At 39.5% G+C, this 21,294-nt stretch overlaps 1 protein-coding gene across 1 annotated transcript in view; it reads left to right on the top strand.

Moving 5' to 3' along the window:
• Window positions 1–21,294, top strand: part of ANXA4 (annexin A4) — a 158,031-nt gene that overhangs the window by 47,994 nt on the left and 88,743 nt on the right. The window contains exons 2-4 of the mRNA XM_053718226.1: window positions 303–359; window positions 1,125–1,212; window positions 4,992–5,086. Coding sequence (XP_053574201.1) covers window positions 351–359; window positions 1,125–1,212; window positions 4,992–5,086 — 192 coding nt within the window. The 5' untranslated portion in view covers window positions 303–350. The remainder of the gene's footprint in view (window positions 1–302; window positions 360–1,124; window positions 1,213–4,991; window positions 5,087–21,294) is intronic.

The following is a 21,294-nucleotide window of genomic DNA, read 5'->3' as shown; positions in this document are numbered from 1 at the left end:
GTAAATTGTGAAAATTGTTTGAAATCGCATTCTCTATCTGAATCATAATAGAAAAAGTTTATTTCATATCCCTTTAATTGTCCAGTATTTTTTAGACTTTACTGGACAGCCTGGAATAATGGACTTTTCTGCTGGAGCCAAACAAATTGAGATTTTGTTAATTCAATGAGAGCAGTCAGTGTTTATTGTTCCTTTAAATGCGTAATATAATCTTTACATATTTAAAGACGGGCCTATAAAATGGTGACATATGCCACAAGCTTCCCTTATCTGCTGTGTAATATAAATGTTCTCTTTTACAGCCACCAACATCCGCTGGGAAGTACTGATTTTTCTGTTAACTGGAAACGATGGCAGCAGTAAGTATGCATTTTCCATCAATAAGTTAAGCAAACAGGAGTTATCTTTCCTGATAATCGGTTATGTTTAGTGTTTTTATTAAAATGATAGTCTAGGGTACAAATACGAATGAATGTCCCTTGTTGGCAAGATGTAAACAAGTTGAACACAAAGTCAAAGGGTTTTGAAACAGTACTCCTTTTAGTAAAAAAAAAAAAGTGTTAAAGATTAAAAATAAACAGTGTTAAAAAAACACTACCTTGTTTTCTTGCAAAATGAGCACTCAGAAATTCTCAATCTAGCCACCGCCTATAGTTGCGTAAGGGAGCATTCACTAAACAGTAAGCAATCTCATGTTGCTCTAGAATATTTGACATCAAGCTATTTATGTTTTCCTGTAGAGGCCCCAGCCCCCCTGTGAGGCTGTGACGGGAAGTAATGGACCCTGCACAAATTAAGTTAAAATCCTTTTAAAATGTCAAATGCATATTGGTGATTTATATTAAGAATAGCCTGTGCTTTTTAATTATTATAAAAATGAAACATACTGTCTTATATCCCTTTTAAAGATATATTTGTATGCTGCATTTTACTTGTAATATGCACACTAATCTGGGCCACACTAATTTTTTACTTTGAGCGCAGTTAGCTCTTGAGCGGAAAAAACCCAGTTAGCTCACCACTTGTAACCTGGCCCTATATCTTTAAAATAGAAGTTATTAAGATGCTAGTTTTATACTTTTTCATAGTGGGGTTACAATCTAATCTGCATGATGTTTGTTTAGATTGGAAGTAAAGGAACCATAAAACCCTATTCAAATTTTAATGCTGCTGAAGATGCTCAGAAACTCAGGAAAGCTATGAAAGGAGCAGGTAAGTACAACACTGGTGATACATTCTAGTCTAAGATGCTTTGAATTTGATTTTTGACTATTAGCAGATGTCTTATTAATATTAAAGGGATACTAAACCCAATTTTTTTTTTCTTTCTTTCATGATTTAGAGTATGCAATTGTAAGCAACTTATTTACTCCTATTATCAATTTTCCTTTGTTCTCTTGCTATCTTTAATTGAAAAAAGCAGAAATCTAAGCTAAGGAGCCAGCCCATTTTTGGTTCACCACACTGGGTAATGCTTGCTGACTGGTGGGTACATTTAGCCACCAATCAGCAAGTGCAACCCAGGTGCTAAACCAAAAATGGGCCGGCTCCTTAGCTTAGATTCCTGCTTTTTCAGATAAAGATAGCAAGAGAACAAAGAGAATTTGATAATGGGAGTAAATTACAAAATTGCTTAAAATTACATGCTCTATCTGAATCATGAGAGAAAAAATTTGGGTTTAGTATCCCTTTTAAATTCATAAAGTTATGAGAGCTTTAATTTCTACACATGCATACATGTTATTAAAGGGATATGGAAGTCAAAAATACTCATTCTTGATTTAGATGGAATACAATTTAAAAAAAACAAACCAATGTGCTTTATATTCTCAAATTTACATCTTTCTCTTGGTATCCTTTTGTTTCCATGATAGCATCCTTAATCTCATGAGCCTGAACAAGAGCTGAATGTAAATTATTGTTAGACCTTGTAGCAAGGTTTTCCATATAGTGCTCGAGACACGTGCACGCTCCTGACCCTACTTAGGTGTGCTCTTATAAAAAGTTTTTAACAAATGATTACTAGTGAAAGATATCAATTGGAAAGTTTTTTTTTTTTATTTTTTTTATTTTTTATTGCTGCTCTATCTGAATTATGAAAGTTTTTTTAAGGGGTATTTAACAGTATGGCATTTTAATATAAAATGTTTAATTATGTGTTTTTTAAAAAAAAAATGCAATAACTTTCAATATTTATTTTTGTCCCCTTTTCTTGTAATTTAAAGGGACAGTCTACACCAGAATTGTTATTGATTAAAAAGATATATAATCCCTTTTATTACCCATTGCCCAGTTTTGCATAACCAACACAGTTATAATAATATACTTTTTACCTCTGATTACCTTGTATCTAAGCCTCTGCAAACTGCCCCTTTATTTCAGTTTTTGACAGACTTGCATTTTAGCCAATCAGTGCTCACTGCTAGGAGCTTCACGCGTGTTTGTGTGTGAGCTCAATGTTATCTATATGAAACATATGAACTAAGGCCCTCTAGTGGTGAAAAACTGTCAAAATTCTTTCAGATTAGAGGCGGCCTTCAAGGTTTAAGAAATTAGCATATGAACCTCCTAGATTTAGCTTTCAACTAAGAATACCAAGACAACAAAGAAAAATTGGTGATAAAAGTAAATTGGAAAGTTGTTTAAAATTACATGCCCTATCTGAATCGTGAAAGTTGTGTGTGTGTTTTTTTTTTTTTTTTTTTTTTTTTTTTTTTTGTCTTGACTGTCTCTCTTTAACTCTGTATTTAGCAGGGAAAATGGATAAAAAGGGCAAAAATGACAGCACCCAATTAGGGAGACATATAAACGGGCAATAAGAGACTGTCCAAACAAGGCTGTGTGGAACATAGGATAATCTAAAAGAGATTCTACACTGCTTTGTTTGTGCAAACAGGGATAGATAGAAAACTCGTCTAAACATGGCAGTGCCCATTAATTTATAGAAACTAATCCTTTACACTTATATTTTCAATATTTAGACATCTAATATAGGGTCAGATTACGAGTGGCGGGGCTAACATTTATGCGCAAGTGAAAAGGGGATTTTCGCTTCTGTTTGCGCGTGTCTGGGGGTTGCCCTTGTATTACAAGTTGAAAGTAAATGTGATCGCTTGAGCGCAATTGAGGTTAACCCTCGTTGGCATAACTCTTCCTCAGAGTTCTGGTTAACAGTTTTGCGAAACACAAAATACATCAAAAATACATTACAAAGTAGAGTAACATTCATAACACCATCTAATAAAAATTATTAACCAAAAATATTGCAATAAAAAGATATGAGGTCTCAAATGTTAGAGAAAAAAAAGGCAGGTAGAAATATGTATTTATAAATAGAACATTCTTCTATGTGAAGAACATTGGAATGTGAAATATTCACATTTTCATTTCGAGTTGGCGAACTTGAGAAGATGCAATGAAGTTTGCGCGTGGGTAGGGTGTTGGGTTTTTTCCCCCCCACTTTTTTTGCTCCGTTGACTTCTATGGGGGAATACGTTAACATGTGCACAATATTCTAAGTTCGGCTTTTTGCGTTTTATCTGGTGAGATTGCGAGCAAAAACTCTTTACTTTCAAATTGTAATACAAGCGCTACCCGACGTTCACAAAAAATACTTCTAGTAGAGTTAGCGAGGGAAATACCCCTCCACTTGTAATCTGGCCCATAATTGTAAAAATACATCTACGTATTATATTCCGAGGCTAATCTTTGCTTAGAATACATCATTATGACTAGCTTAATTATGTGTAGTAAAAAAAACAACAACTTATATTGTTCTAATAAAGTAATGGCTAATTTCCTAACACATGGGTGCTGCAGATCAATATTTTGGATGCCTTAGGGACTTTATATAAATAAATGTAGAGCTGTAATACACAAAATAATGATTCATACAGATGTCCAGTGGCACAGGGTCAGATTTAGAAGATAAAGTTATAGGGTACCCTCTGTCTGTTGCTCTCCCCTCGAGGGATCTTTTGATTTGTGGCCACCTTGTTTGACCACCGGCGCAAAAACTAGGAAGCACTAATGGTGTTTTTTTCCTGTGTTTTTTTTTTTTTTTTTTTAAATCCCATGATATATTTAAGTTTGCATTGTAAAAAAAGAGAACTTTTTAATATATTTAATTATTTTCTCTGCTTTTTACTATAATTTAGCTTTGTAAATTTGCTTTTTCCACTACCCTAGATTGTAGTGACTCCAGCAGCATTATACACAGTGGTTGCTTGATTTTAATGTAGGAGTTGATTTAAAGCTATCCCTAAATGGCAATAACAGCAAAGTAGCAAATCATATACTCAAGAGGGATATGTCCCTGGACTCTTTTTTTAAAGGTACATGAAACCAATTTTTTATTTTTTTTCATGATTCATGTGGAGCATGCAATTTTAAGCAACTTTCTAATTTACTTAGTTCAAATTGGTATCTCTTGTTGAAAAGCAGGTACGTTCTCTCAGGAAAAAATTCTAATTTACTTCTATTATCAAAGTTGCTTCGTTCCATGATATTCTTTGTTGAAGAGATATCTAGGTAGGCATCTGGAGCACTACATGCCAGGAAATAGTGCTACCATCTAGTGCTCTTGCCAATGGATAATATTTTTGCAAAACTGCTGCCATATAGTGCTCTAGAAATAGGCTGGCTTCTAAGCTTATGTCCCTGCTTTTCAACAAAAGATACAAAGAGAATTAAAAATTGATGATAGAAGTAAATTAGAAAGTTAGTTAACATCACACGCTCTTATCTGAATTGCAAAAACACAATTTTGGGTTTCATTTCCCTTTTTAAGTGTGAATTTCTAAATATTTATTTGATAGCATATACTGTATTTCTTAAACCATTTGTGGCCTATTTTCCATGTTTGTTAAATGTAAAGCAGGAAAAGAAACAAAAACTGAGCTATATATATCTAAATATATAGCTGTCCACACACATTTATCCAAATGTCTTAAGTAAAGTTTGTACATTGATCCCTTATTCTATCCATGTAGGCACAGATGAAGATGCTATCATAGACGTAATTGCAAATAGAACCCTCGCTCAGCGACAGGAAATCAAAATCGCTTACAAGGCTTCTGTAGGAAAGGTGAGAAAGCAACATAAAGGATAAATGTAAAATTAAAGGGATAGTGAGTATAAAAATAAGGCCACATGTGTGAGTATCCACCAACCAGCAGGCACGTTCAGCTTAGGACTGGCAGTGTATTCAATGGTGGGATTCAGAAAGCTGTCACCAGTTCTTGCAAACCTGTTCCTAAATTTCCCAGGTTCTCAAGAACCGGTGTGTGCCGCCATTTTCCTTAACTCAGTGCAGAACAGCAGCTAAACCACAGGGCCACAGCCAACATAAATCAGTTAGAGCACAAGATGGTTCCCATTCCAAACAGCACTACACAATCTTGTTCCCAAACGGCAACATGCAAGCTGGTTTCTTAACAGCACAAGAACCACAAAGAGCTGTGTTCTGCTGGGTAGTTTTATAGCTGGAAATTTGCAAAGATTCAGAGCAAGAAGTGAACTTTTATTATGGAAAGCACTGGTAAAATGAATATTTCCATAACTTAAGTACTGTGAAATTGCTATATTGGTATTAACATGGTATACTGATTATTACTCACACTTAGATTTTGAATTTTTACTATTTCAAAATAGTGGAGCGGATTAATCTATGTGGCATAAAAAGATGAAGAAATGGATATCTGCAATAAGTTGCATCATAAAAATTTATTAAAAGGACAAAAATTGGTTTCCTTTTCCATCTAAAGGGGAGGAGAGTCCACGGCTTCATTCATTACTTGTGGGAATTAAGAACCTGGCCACCAGGAGGAGGCAAAGACACCCCAGCAAAAGGCTTAAATACCTCCCCCACTTCCCTCATCCCCCAGTCATTCTTTGCCTTTCGTCACAAGAGGTTGGCAGAGAAGTGTTGGAAGATTCGGAGTAGTCTCTTATGGAGGGTTGTACTCTTCGGAATGGGACTGGAGTTTTAAGTAGCCCTGTCACTCTCTTAGTGAGAGCTTGAGTGAAAGTTAGAGTCCGGAGATGCAGGGAGAGTCTTTCTGCGAACACATGCAGACTCATTTTAATAGCTTCATAAGCAATCGGCGTTGACGAGTTTCGCTGCCTGCTTTCTACACTCAAGTCCATGTTAGGAGCGATGCTTCTACACTGTCACACTTGAGAGGCCATGTTCCTTTCCACGGCATAGATTCTGGTAAGATTGTTTCATTTTTAGACACAACGCAGAAGCCAGGGTCACAGTGTGATACCTTTTTTTAATCTTTATAGAACCAAGGGTTAATATCCCTGGTAGGGGGATTATTGAACAGGAGGAGTTCATATTTTTGTGTCATTGCTGCGATATGTGTGAGATGAGGCTCTGGCAATGGGTGGACTTTAGTTTAAGTTCCGGAAGTATTTGTGCAGCAGATTTGGCACGTTTTCTCCCTAGTGCAGGGGCGGTCCTGCGATGCATTCATTCTGATTGGGTGTGGCCTAATCGACTTCCTTGCTTGATCGGCGGTGCAAGAGACGTAACGGTTTCTGTGGTCCGGGTCATAGGAGGTAGTGAGTGCCCCGGCCATTGGAGGTTATAAAGGTGCCATTTTTATATATTATAACTAGTCCGTAATAAAGCCGTAAGCTAGGGAGGACTCTGACGAGTTAGAGGGTACTCCCTCTTATATCTAAGTCTAGTAATTGTGTTTATTGTGAGGAGGTTCCGGGAGTTCCGCCTGCTCAACTATGTTCCACATGCCTTGATAAAGTCACGGCATCTAGAAAGAAAAGGCTGTCTAGTACTACTGAGCCGTCCACCTCTTAGGGTTCTCCATCCCGTAAGGTGCGTTTCCTACATTCATCTCAGAGTACACATGCAGCGCCCCAGGGCATGTCTATTTCTCCTACGGGAGAGATCCGTTGGCCGTCAGATTTTGCGGATCAACTGCAAACGGCTGTGTCTAAAGTGATTATTGCCTTACCACGTTCTGCTAAGCATGAGGTAAAATATGGCGATCTGACCCAGGGGTCATCTACTCCAATGGATATTTTCCGGAAAGCTTATCCGCTGACAAAGACGACTCTGACTCTTCAGAGGACGTTCATTCTGGGTCGGAGTCTGTCATCTAAAGCTCCAACTGCAGAGGAGCCTGACTTTAGGTTTAGGATGGAAAATGTGCGCTTTTTGCTGAAGCAAGTGCTTGCTACCCTCGAGGTTCCGGAACCGAAACTAACAGAGGAACCTTCGATTCCTAAGCTTGATAAAGTATATGAGGACAGGGTGGTGCCTCAGACCTTCCCGGTTCCTGTTAAAGGGATAGTCTACACCAGAATTTTTATTGTTTAAAAAGATAATCCCTTTTTATTACCCATTCTCTAGTTTTGCACAACCAACACAGTTATATAAATTCACTTTTTACCTATGTGATTTCCTTGTATCCAAGTCTCTGCAAACTGCCCCCTAATTTCAGTTCTTTTGAACAGACATCCATTTTAGCCAGTCAGAGCTGGCTCACCTGAACTCCACGTGAGTGAGCACAGTGTTATATATATGACACACATGAACTAACACCCTCTAGTGGTGAAAAACTGTCAAAATCCCTGAGAGAAGAGGCGGCCTTCAAGGGCTTAGAAATTAGCATATGAACCTCCTAGGTTTAGCTTTCAATTAAGAATACCAAAGAACAAAGCAAAATTGGTTTTAGAAGTAAATTTGAAAATGGTTTAAAATTGCATTCTCTATCTGAATCATGAAAGTTTATTTTGGAGTAGACTGTCCCTTTAAGATGGCTAACATTATTAAGAAGGAATGGGAGAGATTAGGTTCTTCCTTTTCCCCCCCTTCTTCTTCCTTTAAGAAACTGTTCCCCGTCCCAGACTCTCAGCTCGAGCTATGGGGCTGTCCCTAAGGTGGATGGTGCTATCTCTACGCTCGCGAAGCGGACAACAATTCCTCTTGAGGATAGTTTGTTTAAGGAGCCCATGGATAAAAAGTTAGAAAAAATGTTTCAGCACACAGTGTTTGTTTTTCAGCCAGCAGCGCCGGTAGCTGCGGTTGCCGGAGCTGCGACATATTGGTGCGAGGATCTGTCTGACATGGTTGAGAGGGAGACTTTCCTCAACGAGATAAAGGAGAGAATTAAGGCCTTGAGGGTTGCTAATTCTTTTATTTGTGATGCCAATATGCAAATTATTCGCTTGAATGCTAAGGTGTCAGGTTTTTCCGTATAAGCCTGCAGGGCTCTATGGCTAAAGTCGTGGTCTGTGAACAGGACCTCTAAGTCTAGACTGTTATCCCTTCCATTTCAGGGAAAGATCCTGTTCGGTCCAGGATTGGACTCGATCATAACCACAGTTACAGGAGGCAAGGGCGTTTTTCTACCGCAAGGTTAAGCCTAAGGGATCTACTTTTCTTCCCTTTCGTGGGGACAAGGCCCAATGCCAACACCCCGCCGCAAAAGCGGATTGGTCCAAGAGCACTTGGAAACCAGCTCAGTCTTGGAATAAATCCAAGCAGAACAAGAAGCCCACCAACCAGACGTGAGTCTGGCAGGATGGGAAGCTGTTTGGGGTGTCAGGATGGCACAAGGAAAATGGTCTTGAGTAGTCTCTCCTCCCGATCAATGTTCTGGAACTTCGAGCGATATACAATGCTCTGAAGGCATGGCCTCTACTGGGGTCATTCAGATTCCAGACAGACATTACCTCGGTGGCTTACATCAACCACCAGGGGGGTGGACGAGAAGCTCTCTGGCAATGAGGGAGGTTTCTCAGATATTGGAAAGGGCAGAGTCCCACAACTGCTCGCTCTCAGCAATCCACATTCCGGGTGTGGACAACTGGGAAGTGGATTTCCTCAGCAGGCATTACTTCCATCCGGGGGAATGGTCTCTCCATCCCAAGGTGTTTGCAGAGATTTGTTACAGATGGGGGACGTCGGAGATAGACCTCATGGCGTCCAGACTCAACTGCAAGCTACCCAGATACAGGTTACGGTCCAGGGATCCCCAGACAGAGCTGATAGATGCTTTAGCGGTGCCTTGGGGGTTCAACCTAGTTTACATTTTTCCACCGTTGCCACTTCTACCTCGTGTAGTGTCCTGCATCAAGCAGGAAAAAGCTTTGGCTTTTCTGATTGCTCCGTCGTGGCCGCGGAGGACGTGGTTTGCGGATCTGGTGGGGATGTTATCTTCTCCTCCATGGAGGTTACCCTGTTGCAGGGATCTGTTGGTACCAGGTCCCTTTCAACATCAAAATCTAGATTCTCTGAGGCTGACTGCGTGGATATTGAACGCTTAGTCTTGGCCAAGAGAGGTTTTTCTGAGAGAGTGATTGATACTCTTGTTCAGGCTAGGAAGCCGGTCACTCGTCGCATCTATCATAAGGTGTGGAAGACTTGCTTGTCCTGGTGTGAGAAGCATGGATATCCTTGGCACAAGGTTAAGGTATCCAGGATTCTGTTTTTTCTGCAAGATAATTTAAAAAAGGGACTTGCTGCCAGTTCCTTGAAGGGACAAATTTCGGCATTATCTGTTTTGTTGCACAAGAGGCTCGCTGAGCGTCCTGATATTCAGTCCTTTGTTCAGGCTCTGTCTAGAATAAGGCCTCCTCCCTGGAGCTTGAACTTGGTTCTGAGGGTGTTGCAGAGGGTTCCGTTTGAACCTATGCACTCTATTGACATTACGATTCTTTCCTGGAAGGTTCTCTTTCTGTTGGCTATTGCATCGGCTCGCAGAGTCTGAGTTGGCGGCCTTGCAATTTGACCCTCCTCATTTGGCATTTCACGCTAAGGCTGTTCTGCGCACTGGTTTGGGATTTTTTCCCAAAGTTGTGTCTAACCGTAACATAAATCAGGAAATAGTAGTTACTACTTTGTGTCCTAACCCCTCTTCTCCTAAGGAGAGGTTACTTCATAATTTGGACGTGGTTCGAGCCTTGAAGTTTTATCTTCAGGCTACAAAGGATTTCAGACAATCTACATCTCTTTTTGTGGTGTATGCAGGGAAGCGCAAGGGGCAGAAAGCCTTTTCTACTTCTTTGTCCTTTTGGTTGAGGACTATTATTCGCTTAGCCTATGAGACAGCGGGACATGAGCCTCATCAGAGGATCATGGCTCATTCAACTAGAGCTGTGGCTTCTTCTTGGGCCTTCAAGAATGAGGCCTCTATGGAGCAGATTTGTAAGGCGGCTACCTGGTCATCCTTACATACCTTTTACAAAGTTTTACAAATTTGACATTTTTGCTTTTGCGGAAGCAGTTTTTGGGAGACAGGTTTTACAGGATGTGGTGCCCTCAGATTAGGGTCCTCCTTTTTTTGCTCTCCCGTTTTTTCATTCAGTGTCCTCTTGTCAGGGTGCCAGGAATCAGACTGAGATGAGAAGTGCAAAAATAATCACACCTTTTATTCATAGCAAAAAATAAGTCCACAAGTCAAATAACAAGCCAGGAGTCAAAACCAGAGCTGGTAGTCAGACGAGCCGAGTCAGGAGCCGAAGCGAATAGTCAGACGAGCCAGAATCGGGAACAAGGAAAACAGCAGAGTCAGGAACAAGCCAGGGATCAGGAACCAGGAAGGACGTCAGGCAGCCAGGTAATGCACAGGAACTCTCATAAACAGGTCTGAGACAACACAGAGGCTCTTTAAATAATAAGTGATGACATCACAATTCTGAGACTGCATCCTGTCTCACATGGATGATGCACACCAGTCTGGCCATAAAAGGAAGTGTAGGAAATGAGCAGCATCCCCCACAATGCACCATAGTCAGGAAGAGAGGCGAGTAAAATGGCTGCCAGCAGCACATGGCAAACAGGGAAAAAACCCTGACACCTCTAGAGCTTGGGTATTTGTTCCCACAAGTAATGAATGAAGCCATGGACTCTCCTCCCCTTTAGATGAAAAACATCAATTATGCTTACCTGATAATTTTATTTCCATCGAGGGGAGGAGAGTCCACGGCTCCCGCCAGTTGCTCTGGTGGGCGGACCTAAATTTAGTTTTTGTTCTTCTGGCACCATTTATACCCTGATATTTCTCCTACTGTTCTTTGTTCCCTCGGCAGAATGACTAGGGGAAGAGGGAAGTGGGGGAGGTATTTAAGCCTTTGGCTGGGGTGTCTTTGCCTCCTCCTGGTGGCCAGGTTCTTAATTCCCACAACTAATGAATGAAGCAGTGGACTCTCCTCCCCTCGATGGAAATAAAATTATCAGGTTAGCATAATTTATGTTTTTAACCAATTCCCTGAGAAATTAAACGTTGCCATTTTTTTAACAAGATTTAGTAATTCTATTGTTGAACTTGATATTGTCTCAGTATTGTTTTGTTGGTGATGTGTAAATTGGTTTAGGTCTAGGCTTTAGATTTATAGATTTGAATAAATATTTTCTGAAGAGATTATCAATTTATTTTTATTTTTTTATTCCCTACACTAAAAAATACTTTCTTGGAGACTTTGTAGTATTATTTACAAAATGTATTTATATTATTTCTATGAGACAATCAATGTGAGAAATACTTTTCTGATTTTGTGTTTTTGTTGTTTTTCATAAAAAACAAACTTGTGAATTGATAGTGAAGGCATGCTTCAGTTATGTAATTTGATAGACGGCTGTTTTTAAAGGGATATAAAACCCACATTTTTCTTTCTTTCATGATTCAGATAGAGCATGCAACTTACTAATTTACGCCTATTCATTTTTCTTCATTCTCTTGGTATTTTTATTAAAAAAACAAGAGGAATGTAAGCTAAGGAACCGGCCCATTTTTGATTCAGCACCCTGGTTAGCGCTTTCTGATAGGTGGTTCATTTACCCACCAATCGGCAAGCTTTACTCAGGTGCTGAACTAAAAATGGGCCGGCTCCTAACCTTACATTTCTGCTTTTTCAAATAAAGATAGCAAGAGAACGAAGAGAAATTGATAATCGGAATAATTTAGAAAGTTGCTTAAAATGACATGCTCTATCTGAATTACGAATCAAAAATTTGGGTTTCATATCCCTTTTTAAAGGGACAGTATGCACCAATTTTCATATAACTGCATGTAATAGCCACTACTATAAAGAATAATTTGCACAGATACAGATATAAAATTCAGTATAAAACTGTTTTAAATACTTACTTAGAAGCTCAAATTTTAGTTCTGTTGAAAAGGTTATCTGGAACACCCACTGAAAGTGCCTGTATCGCAAAAATAGCAGACACTCCCCCCTTCCTCTGCATATGAAAAGACCCTTTACACAAACAGGAGCAAGCTGGAGGAGGTATACATCAGTATACTTCTAAAACTTTGGGGCTTGGTTAGGATTCTAAAAATCAGAGCAATGTTATTTAAAAATAAGCAAAACTAACTTTTTTTTTTTTTTTTGTATGAGCTATATAAATGGATCATCTACAAAACCATGTATGCAAGGAAAAATCTAGTATATAATGTCCCTCTAAGATTTTAAGATCAATGCTAAGAATATGGCAGTGGCAGATTTGACTCGAAAAATCTAATGGTTGAAATCATGATCTGCTGACATGATTTCTAAGTCTAGACTTCTGTCTATTCATTTTAAAGGAAAAATATTGTTTGCAACACATTTCTACGGTGGCTTTCTCCCTCCGGATAAGGTCTAAAGATAAATCCAGGGATTCTGATAATTTTTGTTCTTTATTCTTGTTACTTTACACCTTACTGCAGGTTTAACCCCTTTGTGTGTGGGAAAAACACTTCTGTACTGCATAGCATTGTGTTCTTATTGCAACATTATATGCAGACTTTTTTTTTTTTTTTTTCCCCCCCCCTCCTATGGCTTTACCATATATTTCATCTGAGTCTAGAAGCTTTAACATGTAACCTCTTGTTATACTACTTATCCCTATCTGAAATTAATGTTTCAGTTCTGCAGACATCCCAACCTGCAAAAACTAATTTCAGGGAGGTACCCCCCCCCCCTCACCCTTACCCCCCCCACCTCACAAAAAAATATGTGAACAAAAACTATACAGAGTAGCACACACCCTATATTGTAGCACACAGTTCTATCCATAATTGTCTTACACCCAGTGAACGCTCCTGCCGTCTATCAGCGTTCGCAATGCTGCATGTCACATTCTGATGTGAGGCTGTGAAGAGGGGAGGGTCTGTGCCACTGACTCAGGATACCCTGGCCGGGCTACAGTATATGAATGAGTAGGTGAGATCCTGCAACCGCTCAGCCAATAGTCGCCCAATGTGTAAAGCCTGTCCCGCCCCCCAGATGGGCCAAGCTCACTGACCATATATTAAAGGGAGGTGCATAGAGTGGGCGCCAGTGGCGTCACTAGGGTTGGTGTCACCCGGTGCGGTAAGTTATGGTGTTACCCCCCCCCCTCCCCCCAGAAAGCAGACACACACAAACACAGGCACAAACACTCAGACACACTTAAACACACTCAGATGCACACACAAACACTCGGAAACACACTCTGACACGCACAAAAACACTCGGGCACACACACAAACACTTAGACAGACACACACACACACCCAAAAACTCAGAGACACACACATACAAAATATGTAAACTGCATTAATTATAAAGCTCATGCTTAGATGCTCCCTGGCTCAGCAGAGCATCAAATGAAAGATAAACAGAGCACTCTAAAAATAAATCACTAAAGAAAAGGTTTAGGCGTGCAAACTAAGAAAATTCTGCTCTCAGACTCTGTTCCAAGTCTGGCACAGCCCCGGCCGCGTGTCTACCGCTTCTTATGGCCAAGCACCTCTGCTCTCTGGCGCACCCCCAGACCCCGCTTGCCCTCCCCTCCTACCTCTTCAGTGTGAACTTAGTGTACCGTACCGGTCTGGTGGGCATCATACGTGGCTCCTTTTCTTTAGAGACAGTGTTTCCCAGTTCCCGATTAGAGAGAAAGCACAGCAGTGAGTGACTCCACTGCTCCACACGCCACTGAGCACAGATAAGCTAGCAGCGCAACCTCGCAAGCCCCATGGCACACCCACAACATTCATAGTGAAATTGGGCAGTGGAGGAGCAAAGTACAAACAAGCAAAAGCAGCCGGGAAAACAATTTGTGGAAATTGCAGCGCTGGCTCAAAAAAAATGAAGTGTCTACAACTTCCCCAGTCCCACTAATGTTCACAAATGCTGGCCACTCAAATACAATGTAGAGATGCATATATTTTTTTTATTTCTTTGAATTTCAATAAAATTTTAAAAAAAAAAAAAAATTATATATATATTTTTTTTTTTTTTGGTGGTGTCACCCAGGTGCGGCCTGCACCCCCCTAGTGACGCCACTGGTGGGCACGTCATCTGGGATATACCATGTGTGTAATAGAAGGGGAGAAAGGGATTCACTTCCTAACTCCGCCACAGCCGAGTTTCTGGGACGTTGTGTGTGGTTTGCAGGTGTCAGGGAGCCACTATTTCAATGCAGGAGAATCCCGGAATGTCTGGTTCTGTAATTTTGTATTTCAGCAAGGAAATTGTAGCTTAGATTTCAAATGAACTAAAACAGTGACGTGTAGTTGCTGAGTAACAAGCATGTGGTTGTCATGTATGAGTCAATGATTCCAACACATGGAGGTTTGGGGATATTTAAATAATTTTTAGTTATGTAGCAACAGCAGGACTGTGTTTGTAAAATGTGGTTATGATACATCACCTTATATTTAATGCCAGAATAAACTCTATATTTTAAATTATTATTATTTTTCTTTCAAACAATGCTGCACACTTCTAGGAGGAGCTGTGGAATTTTTAGAAAAATTGTGCTAACTGGTTCACACTTTTTTTTTTATATTTACCAGGACATTCAAATTCATCAGTAAAATTTTAGTTTTCATGTTTTTCTAATAGCTGCAAACATTTAAAAATCAGCGGTTTCGCATTGATACCCCTCACCAATGGTATCCCAATACACAAGAAATGTACCCCCCATCCCCCGCTATTTTTGTATTCATTTTATTTACTAGCATTATCTGCTTTGCTATTTATTTTTAGTTTAGCATTTGATAGTATATGTAAATTTAATCTGGACTTTTTAATTGAACTAAAACACCCACAGTGACTTTAAAGTTTTCATTTGCTAAATTCGAATGAGTTGCATTGGGGGTCAAAATGAATTTGCCCATGCCTAATGATTCTATGGGGCCGATTTATCAAAGTCTGGCAGACATGATACGATGTAGTGTATCATGTCCGCCAGACATCGCTGAATGCCAACAGCATACGCAGTCTTAAGACCGCTGTTTCTTAACTGCTGTTTCCGGTGAGCCTGAAGGCTTGCATGGAAACTGGGCCATCGGGGGCCATTCGGCTCTTGATAATTTGGTCCCCAGGTATTAAGAGTAGGAAAAATGGAACAGGAATACATAAATAGTAGTAGTGTGTGTAGCATGTAGTCGTGTGTAGATGCAGATTGAGGTTGAAAAATTAGACAACAGTGTATGTTTAAGCAGATAACAAATTCTATGCTTGTGTGTGGAGGATCAGGGTGTTTGTTTTTGAATACAGTTTGATTTGTTGAATTTGCTCAAGTTAACCCTGTAAACTGGATTAAAATAGTTAACATATGGATTAGCATCACCCAATAAAACTGTATTTTATACTGTGTTAGCTGTCTCTTGTTTGTTTCTCTAAGGAAGTTGAGAACAAAATGTTGACCCTGAGCTTAAAGGGACAGTATACACCAATTTTCATTTATCTGCATGGAATAGCCTCTACTATACAGAATATGCACAGATACTGATATAAAAATTCAGAATAAAACCTTTTAAAAACTTACCTAGATGCTCCCAATTTAGCACTGTTGATTAAGTTAGGCAGGGACACCCACTAAAAGGGGCTGAGAGCAACCCCCTCCCCTGCATATGAAAAGACCTATTATACAAACAGACCCATTATACAAATCAGCACAAGGTTATTAAAAAATAAGCAATACTAAATTTTTACAAAAACGCACCCAAATGGGCTATATAAATGGATTATCTACAAAACATTTATGCAAAGAAAAATCTAGTGTACAATGTCCCTTTTTAAAGGGACAGTAAACATTTAGAATAATGTTATATAATTCTGCACACAGTGCAGAAATATATAACATTATTTTAGCGGTAACTTCAAAAATTAAAGTATTTCCAGATTTTTAAGTGTAAAGTTGGACTCTGCTCCAGGATATACTGAGCGGGTCTTGGATATCCTTGTCACAGCACGCCCGGTCGCGCTATTGGACTAAATGTAGCTCGCTTCTGCTCTGGTCTAGTAGGGGGTGCGAGCTACATTTAGTCTAATAACGCGACCAGGTGTACTGTGACTAGCCAGCAAGCCAGAGAAGCGTTTTGTATATCCAAGACCCGCTCAGTAGATCCTGGAGCGGAGTCCAACTTTACACTTGAAAATCTGGAAATTATTTTTAGCAGTAACTTCAAAAATTAAAAGTATTTTCAAGTGTAACGTAAGGGCTTGTCCCTTTTGGCCAGATGCGGTAACTAACCTTTCCATTTTTGCTTTTAAATCTTAGCTGAGAGCTTGTAAGTGAGTGCTGGACTTTCTCTGTGTGTTGTATTAATTTGTTTTGTAATTTTCCCTATGGTTCTTGCACCCAGACCTGTCTGGGGTTAACTGCCTGTGACTCTGGGGACAGCACAGCTACCTGTGAGCACCCAGGGCAAAAGCATGTTGCAGGGTTATGGGATGTGTACCCGGTCCGGTATGAGAGTGCAGTCTCCTTCCGTGTTGTTTTTTTTGTTTTTTTTAATATATATTATATTATATTATATTATATATATTTCTCTTGTAAGGTGTATCCAGTCCACGGATCATCAATTACTTGTGGGATATTCTCATTCCCAACAGGAAGTTGCAAGAGGACACCCACAGCAGAGCTGTTATATTGCTCCTCCCCTAACTGCCATATCCAGTCATTCTCTTGCAACTCTCAACACGCATGGAGGTAGTAAGAGAGAAGTGGTGAAATATAGTTAGTTTTTTCTTTCATGTAATTAGTAAGAGTCCATGAGCTAGTGACGTATGGGATATACATTCCTACCAGGAGGGGCAAAGTTTCCCAAACCTTAAAATGCCTATAAATACACCCCTCACCACACCCACAATTCAGTTTTACAAACTTTGCCTCCGATGGAGGTGGTGAAGTAAGTTTGTGCTAGATTCTACGTTGATATGCGCTCCGCAGCAAGTTGGAGCCCGGTTTTCCTCTCAGCGTGCAGTGAATGTCAGAGGGATGTGAGGCGAGTATTGCCTATTTGAATGCAGTGATCTCCTTCTACGGGGTCTATTTCATAGGTTCTCTGTTATCGGTCGTAGAGATTCATCTCTTACCTCCCTTTTCAGATCGACGATATACTCTTATATATACCATTACCTCTGCTGATTCTCGTTTCAGTACTGGTTTGGCTTTCTACAAACATGTAGATGAGTGTCCTGGGGTAAGTAAATCTTATTTTCTGTGACACTCTAAGCTATGGTTGGGCACTTTGTTTATAAAGTTCTAAATATATGTATTCAAACATTTATTTGCCTTGACTCAGAATGTTCAACTTTCCTTATTTTTCAGACAGTCAGTTTCATATTTGGGATAATGCATTTGAATTAATCATTTTTTCTTACCTTCAAAAATTTGACTCTTTTTTTTCCTGTGGGCTCGCGGGGGCTGAAAATGCTTCATTTTATTGCGTCATTCTTGGCGCGGACTTTTTTGGCGCAAAAATTCTTTTCCGTTTTCCGGCGTCATACGTGTCGCCGGAAGTTGCGTCATTTTTTGACGTTATTTTGCGCCAAAAATGTCGGCATTCCGGATGTGGCGTCATTTTTGGCGCCAAAAGCATTTAGGCGCCAAATAATGTGGGCGTCTTATTTGGCGCTAAAAAATAAGGGCGTCTCTTTTGTCTCCACATTATTTAAGTCTTATTTTTTCATTGCTTCTGGTTGCTAGAAGCTTGTTCTTTGGCATTTAAGGAATTTGATCAATTTTGCTTTATATGTTGTTTTTTCTCTTACATATTGCAAGATGTCTCACGTTGCATCTGAGTCAGAAGATACTACAGGAAAATAGCTGTCTAGTGCTGGAGCTACCAAGCTAAGTGTATCTGCTATAATTTTTGGTATCTGTTTCTCCAGCTGTTGTTTGTATTGCATGTCATGACAAACTTATTAATGCAGATAAAATTTCCTTTAGTACTGTTACATTATCTGTTGCTGTTCCGTCAACATCTAATTTTCAGAGTGTTCCTGATAAACATAAGAGATTTTATTTTTTAAATCCATTAAGAAGGCTATGTCTGTTATTTCTCCTTCTAGTTTACATAAAAGTCTTTTAAAACTTCTCTTTTTTCAGATGAATTTTTAAATGAACATCCTCATTCTGATACTGATAATGGTTCTTCTGGTTCAGAGGTTTCTGTCTCAGAGGTTGATGCTGATAAATCTTTGTATTTGTTCAAGATGGAATTTATTCGTTCTTTATTTAAAGAAGTATTAATTGCATTAGAAATAGAGGATTCTGGTCATCTTGATACTAAATCTATACGTTTAAATAAGGTTTTTAAATCTCCTGTAGTTATTCCAGAAGTGTTTTATCTCCCTGATGCTATTTCTGAAGTAATTTCCAGGGAATGGAATAATTTGGGTAATTCTTTTACTCCTTCTAAACGTTTAAGCAATTATATCCTGTGCCATCTGACAGATTAGAGTTTTTTTGGGACAAAATCCCTAAGGTTATGGGGCTGTCTCTACTCCTGCTAAATGTGCTACTATTCCTACGGCAGATAGTAATTCATTTAAGGATCCTTTAGATAGGAAAATTGAATCCTTTCTAAGAAAAGCTTACTTATGTTCAGGTAATCTTCTTAGACCTGCTATATTTTTAGCGGATGTTGCTGCAGCTTCAACTTTTTGGTTAGAAGCTTTAGCGCAACAAGTAACAGATCATAATTTTATAGCATTATTATTATTCTATAACATGCTAATAATTTTATTGGTGATACCATCTTTTGATATCATTAGAGTTGATGTCAGGTATATGTCTCTAGCTATTTTAGCTAGAAAAGCTTTATGGATTAAACTTGGAATGCTGAAATGTCTTCTAAGTAAACTTTGCTTTCCTTTTCTTTCCAGGGTAATAAATTATTATTTCAACTGTTTCTGGAAGGAAGGGAACTTTTTTACCAAAGGATAAAAAATCTAAGGTAAATTTAGGTCTAATCATTTTCGTTCCTTTCCTCACAATAAGGAACAAAAGCCTGATCCTTCATCCTTAGGAGCGGTATCAATTTGGAAACTATTTCCAGTTTGGAATATATCCAAGCCTTATAGAAAACCTATAGCCAGCTCCTAAGTACCCATGAAGGTGCGGACCTTATTCCAGCTCAGCTGGTATGGGGCAGATTACGTTTTCTTCAAAGAAATTTTGATCAATTCCGTTCTCAATTTCTGGTTTCAGAACATTGTTTCAGAAAGGTACAGAATTGGCTTCAGTTAAGGCCTCCTGCTAAGAGATTTTTTTTTTTTTTTCTTTCCCGTGTCCCAGTTAACACAGCAGAGGTTCAGCATTTCTGAAATGTGTTTCAGATCTAGAGTTGGCTGGAGTAATTATGCCAGTTCCAGTTCTGGAACAGGGGCTGGGGTTTTATTTTATCTCTTCATTGTACCAAAGAAGGTCAATTCCTTCAGACCAGTTCCGGATCTATCAATATTGAATCGTTTTGTAAGGATACCAACATTCAGTTTCTGTAGGACTGTCCTGCCTTTTGTTTAGCAAGGGCATTATATGTCTACAATAGATTTACAGGATGTGTATCTGCATATTCAGATTCATCCAGATCATCCAGTTCATGGTTGGAGGATCAATTTACCAATCAGTTCATTGATTCCTCAGACAAGGGTAACATTTTTAGGTTTCTAGAATAGATTCAGTGTCTATGACTCTGTTCTTGTCAGACAAGAGAAGTTTAACATTGATTTCAGCTTGTCAAAACCTTCAGTCACAATCATTCCCTTTGGTAGCCTTATGCATGGAAATTTTAGGTCTTAGGACTGCCGCATCAGATGCGATCTCCTTTGCTCGTTTTCACATGCGACCTCTTCAGCTCTGTATGCTGAACCAATGGTGCAGGGATTACTCAAAGATATCTCAATTAATATCTTTAAACCGATTATACGACACTCTCTGACATGGTGGACAGATCACCATCGTTTAGTTCAGGGGGCTTCTTTGTTCTTCCGACCTGGACTATAATCTCAACAGATGCAAGTCTTACAGGTTGGGGAGCTGTGTGGGGGTATCTGACGGCACAAGGGGTTTGGGAATCTCAGGAGGTGAGATTTCCGATCAATATTTTGGAACTCCGTGCAATTTCAGAGCTCTTCAGTCTTGGCCTCTTCTGAAGAGAGAGTTGTTCATTTGTTTTCAGATAGACAATGTCACAACTGTGGCATACATCAATCATCAAGGAGGGACTCACAGTCCTCTGGCTATGAAAGAAGTATCTCGAATTTTGGTTTGGGCGGAATCCAGCTCCTGTCTAATCTCTGCGGTTCATATCCCAGGTATGGACAATTGGAATGCGGATTATCTCAGTCGCCAAACGTTGCACCTGGGCGAATGGTCTTCACCCAGAGTTATTTCCTCAGATTGTTCAAATGTGGGAACTCCCAGAAATAGATCTGATGGCTTCTCATCTAAACAAGAAACTTCCCTGGTATCTGTCCGGATCCAGGGATCCTCGGGCGGAGGCAGTGGATGCATTATCTCTTCCTTACAAGTGTCATCCTGCCTATATCTTTCCGCCTCTAGTTCTTCTTCCAAGGGTATTCTCCAATATTCTAAAGGAATGCTCATTTGTCCTGCTGGTAGCTCCAGCATGGCCTCACAGGTTTTGGTATGCGGATCTTGTCCGGATGGCCTCTTGCCAGCTGTGGACTCTTCCGTTAAGACCAGTCTTTCAGTTTTTTTTTCCATCAGGATCTCAAAACCTTAATTTTAAGGTGTGGAGTTTGAACGCTTGATTCTTGGTCAAAGAGGTTTCTCTGACTCTGTGATTGATACTATGTGACAGGCTCGTAAATCTGTATCTAGAGAGATATATTATAGAGTCTGGAAGACTTATATTTCTTCAGGATGGTTTAGATAAAGGTTTGTCCGCAAGTTTCTTGAAAGACAAATCTCTGCTCTTTCTGTTCTTTTTCACAGAAGGATTGCTAATCTTCCTGATATTCATTGTTTTGTACAAGCTTTGGTTCGTATAAAACCTGTCATTAAGTCAATTTCTCCTCCTTGGAGTTTGAATTTGG

This window comes from Bombina bombina, chromosome 6 (genome assembly GCF_027579735.1).
Source record: "Bombina bombina isolate aBomBom1 chromosome 6, aBomBom1.pri, whole genome shotgun sequence".
Lineage (NCBI taxonomy): Eukaryota > Metazoa > Chordata > Amphibia > Anura > Bombinatoridae > Bombina > Bombina bombina.
The sequence above is the reverse complement of the archived record's forward strand: the minus strand, read 5'-3'. Positions and strand labels throughout refer to the sequence as shown.